The 4598-nt window shown below is 40.4% G+C and overlaps 1 protein-coding gene across 1 annotated transcript in view; it reads right to left on the bottom strand.

The window, feature by feature from the left end:
• The window catches only part of LOC111965187 (DNA repair protein XRCC1), a 27303-nt gene extending 22705 nt beyond the window's left edge, over positions 1 to 4598 (bottom strand). The window contains exons 1-4 of the mRNA XM_023989217.2: positions 4212 to 4598; positions 3729 to 3821; positions 1076 to 1183; positions 731 to 889 (exon numbers count right to left, since the gene is read on the bottom strand). Of these exons, the coding sequence (XP_023844985.1) occupies positions 731 to 889; positions 1076 to 1183; positions 3729 to 3821; positions 4212 to 4262 (411 nt within the window). The 5' untranslated portion in view covers positions 4263 to 4598. The remainder of the gene's footprint in view (positions 1 to 730; positions 890 to 1075; positions 1184 to 3728; positions 3822 to 4211) is intronic.

Consider the following 4598-nt stretch of genomic DNA (forward strand, 5'->3'; position numbering starts at 1 on the left):
GTGTGAGTTAGCAGATTCTCTTAATTGAGTACCACAGAATGAGTCATAATACCCTTAAAACCTAGCGGTCAAACCGGGAAATGGTTCCAATCGTTTTTCCAACATTCATTTTAGAAACACATCAAATTAGTGTTTTGTGTAGACTTACCTTGGCTTGACGTTTTGATAACTGTGTAAATCTCTCTAGGACAAGGTGACTTATCAATATATTTGACGGTATTTCACCCACTAAAAATMAAACGCTAATTAGCTGCTAATGTGGCTAACATAAAGAACTACAAATGCCATGATGATCTGGACGAGACTGACGAATTGAGGCAAAGGTAAGAATCTCTGGATTAACTATCTAATGTTAGCTAAATGTAGCAATGAATCAATTGGCTACATTTCTCATAAAATTGTCAATTCTGTGAACTGTCTTGTGCAAGTTTCAAATTAACACAATAACTGTTAGCAAAGGTGTCCGCTAGAGATGACGTGTAGGAGCTTGCAGGGATTGGTAGTTTCACATAATTTCACCTTTCAAATTAGAGAGTAAATAGAGCGGAATATATTGAAAAAAGTCCAAGAGAGATTTACATGGTTATAAAAACGTCACGCCAGAGTAAACCTACACAAAACACAGCCCTTATTTTAATACGACCCTGGTTTACATTGATTTAGGTGGCATCACATACACACACAATGCTCCCTGTCCACTAATGTTCTCTCTTAGTGCTGTGCAGCTCACCTTGTTGTACGGCTGGCTACACACAATCTTCACGCGGTCCCACTTCTCCTGGGCGTGAGCCTTCACCAGCTGGTTAGGGCTAAAGAAGCGCACGCGGTTGGTGTTGGTGCCGTTACGGCTATCCGTGGGGGACATGAAGGAGGACGTGACCAGCAAAACCTGGGAGAGAGAGTGAGAAGTTCTCTTAGGAATTAAGCAGCACACTATACCTAATGGTAGTAAAGCCACAACTATGCATTGTCCATAATAAGAGGCAGAGACTAGTACCTTCACTCAGTGCATTCAGTGTGGTAGATATCAGCGAGGTATACAGGTACTACAATATACAGTAAGGGGGTGACATACCTCATAGTCCTGGTCTTTGACAGAGGTTGAGTGTCCCGCCAGCACCTCGATAAAAGCAGACCCTTCATTTCCAATGTCTATGCTGTACACCTGCTCTTCTTTCTCAAACTGAAACGATGGGGGAAAGAGCATGGGTTATTTAGTACAAACTAGGCAAAAACAAACAGGGCAATGCAGTGTTACAATACATACAGTGCCTTCAGAAAAGTATTCATACCCCTCGACTTATTCCACATTTTATTGTGATACAGCCTGAATTCAAAATGGATTACATAGATGTATTTTCACATCCATCTACACACAATACCCCATAATGTCAAAGTGAAAACATGTTTTTAGAAATGTTTGCAAATGTATTGAAAATCTAAAGGTCTAAGAGCTTTCCACACCTGGATTGTGCAAAAAAAAATATATTGGTTGTTGATCATTGCTAGACAACTATTTTTCAGGTCTTGCCATAGATTTGCAAGTAGATTTAAGTCCAAACTGTAACTCAGTCACTCAGGAACATTCACTGTCTTCTTGGTAAGCAACTCCAGTGTAGATTTGGCCTTGTGTTTTAGGTTATTGTCCTGCTGAAAAGTGAATTCATCTCCCTGTGTCTGGTGGAAAGCAAACTGAACCAGGTTTTCCTATAGGATTTTTTGTGTGCTTAGCTCCCTTCCATTTCTTTTTTATAAACCCTTTATGACCATACATTATAGATTTCATAAGGCATTTAGTTATGGCCTAGTTTTCCCCCCAACATTGTGGTCTGAAAAACCTGGCCGTATAAGACCTGCAAGTCACAATAGGCTGGGTTGTGAAGTAATTTGTCATTCCTGTTGGAATCAAGCCTTAGGGAGTAGGGATGTGACAACTGGAAAAGTTTCCATTAAAACTATAAGAAACATTCCTCCAATTCCAAGTTAATTCACAATGTAGATGGTCTACATTGAGCTTCCTGCGGAGAGAAAGTTGTATCGTTACTGCTGCTCTTGCTTTTCACGTGGCGCGGGTAGCTTGTTTTTGTCGTCCAATCACAAGTCATCAAACCGGCACTAGGCTAAAGTCAGAGCTAGAACCTCCATGTGACAAGTTATTAACCACTGGGCTCCCGAGTGGCGCAGCGGTCTAAGGCACTGCATCTCAGTGCTTGAGGCGTCTCTACAGACACCCTGGTTTGAATCCATGCTGTATCACAACCCGGACGTGATTGTGAGGCCCATAGGGCAGCGCACAATTGGCCCAGCGTCGTCCGGGTTTGGCCGGTGTAGGCTGTCATTGTAAATTAGAATTTGTTCTTAACTGACTTGCCTTGTTAATGGTTCCTTTTTTTTCTTATCTATGGAAGATGGAATTAAAATGACAGAACAAGAAGTTAAATGAGAAGGACAGGCTACAACACCAAGAGCCAAGGCTGCTATTTAATAATCTGAATGGAGTTGTTATTGTAAGATTGAGAAGGGGAGAAAGTGTATAGTTAAAGTTATATAGTTTCAATTAGCCTAGCTAACATTAGCTAGCTAGCTGGCTTAACTAGCTTCACTTGGTTTGACGCAGTCAATACAGGTACTATGTAATCCAGGGCTCTCCAAAACTGTTCCTGGAGAGCTACTGTCCTGTAGGTTTTTACTCCAACTATAATCTAGAGCACCTGATTATAATAATTATCTGGTTGATAAACCAAATCAGGTTAGATACAACTGGGGTTGGAGCGAAAACCTACAGGAGGGTAACTCTCCAACTGGGGTTGAAGAGCCCTGATGTAATCAGATGAGATGATAAATAACTAGCAATAAGTAGTCTACCAGCGCAAGTTGACTTGGTCGCTATCTCTCTCCCCCCTCCCCTTGTCACTCACATTTGAGCTGCTGCTCTGCTTTTTTCCCTCCTACTAACATTACAGCATTGGTTAGTGGCTCACAAGTAAGCATTTCACTGTAAGGTCTACCTGTTGTATTCGGGCGCATGCGACTAATAAAATTTGATTTGATTTTTGTTGCGTTAGGTATTTATTCAACTTTTATTTTCCCTTTATGATGATGACGATCGGGACCTGTTAGTGATAGTTATTCAGTTAGGGAGTTTTTCTTAAGGTTGAAAATCCCAATCTCGTTTAAAAATGTTAACGTTTACTTACACCCCTAGTAGGGAAGATATTCAACAATTGATTATCTACAATCTGCATTCAGAATAACTGCTATGGTGAAAACCTCATCAAACAAGACTACCTAAAACATCCAAACTGGAACAACCATCTCAGTACGGGTGCAATAAGTCCAACCACTTACAGATTCGAATATTTTAGGAAAATACACGCTATTCGTCTTAGCTCAATTAATTAAAGTGCATGCAGAAACATACAGTATATATTAAAACAAAATATTCCAAAAATCAACCCGCAACAAAGCATGCTGGGAAATATGATGGGCCACTCCAAAGTATTTTTCATTCAGAGAATTAACAGAAATTAACTCAGTCGAGTAACGACACGCATGTAAATCCCACTGGTGTTAACCCCACTAGAATCAACACTAAGATATAACACTCACAACACTTTTGACCTCAAAATCGAGAATTTAACACCCACAAATGTGCTGTATGAATTGGAGTCAGTGAATTGTTACACAATCCCATGAAAACACAGAGCAGAGGAGAAGTAGCCTATTACCTGTATAATGACTGAGGTTTGTTTCTCCCCTGGCCTTGCTGCTTTCCATTTTCTGTATGTGTCTGAGCTCAGCAGGTTGTCAGCCTTGTGAGTCTGCAAGGAAACAACAAGAATAGCTAGGACCCCATGATCTGCAATTACCATCTGGTGTTGTTATCACTGGAAACGGGAGTTACTGTTTACATTCAAGAAAATACATTTTTGACAACAAGAAATGACTGGGAAGTGTACTGTAGTTAGCTAGCTAGCTACTACGAATGGTGCATGCAAATACTGTTGAGTACTGTCACAATGATTATGTTCTTGTGGGCTGAAAAAAAAGCCATGTGCAGACTGTACTTATATACAGTAGAGGGCTAGACAGTCGACATCTCTCAATCAGACAGCAAGAAAACTTAGCTAACTAACACGTTAGGAAACTAGCAATCGGGCTAACGAATACTGTATTAGCTAATTCGTCTAGATAGTAGTTGGACAACTTACATTGTCTTCGGTGCTGCAAGACACTACGTGCTTGAGTTTTATCTCCGGCATTTTGCGCTAGTCACTTGACTGGTCAAAAACGTGATGCCGCTTTATTTGTGTTTTTTCAGCTAATCAAAAGCTCTACGCATTGCTAGCTAGTTAGCAATTGCCTGGGTAGCAAACAATGGAACACGTTCATAGCTAGTTTATAGAAAGCAAAACGCCTCTAAATGCATAATAGAAGTACCCTGTTTGACATTTCTGTGTATTATGCATTGTATTTGACTTCCCTGTGAATTTGATTRTAATGTAAAGGCGTACAAAAACAGTTGAAACGTATTTGGAGGTTGAACCGTGCACCCTGAATTTCACACCAAAATCCCTCTCAATTCACAACCTCTGACG

This window comes from Salvelinus sp. IW2-2015, linkage group LG6.1 (genome assembly GCF_002910315.2).
Source record: "Salvelinus sp. IW2-2015 linkage group LG6.1, ASM291031v2, whole genome shotgun sequence".
In the NCBI taxonomy this organism is placed as follows: Eukaryota; Metazoa; Chordata; class Actinopteri; order Salmoniformes; family Salmonidae; genus Salvelinus; species Salvelinus sp. IW2-2015.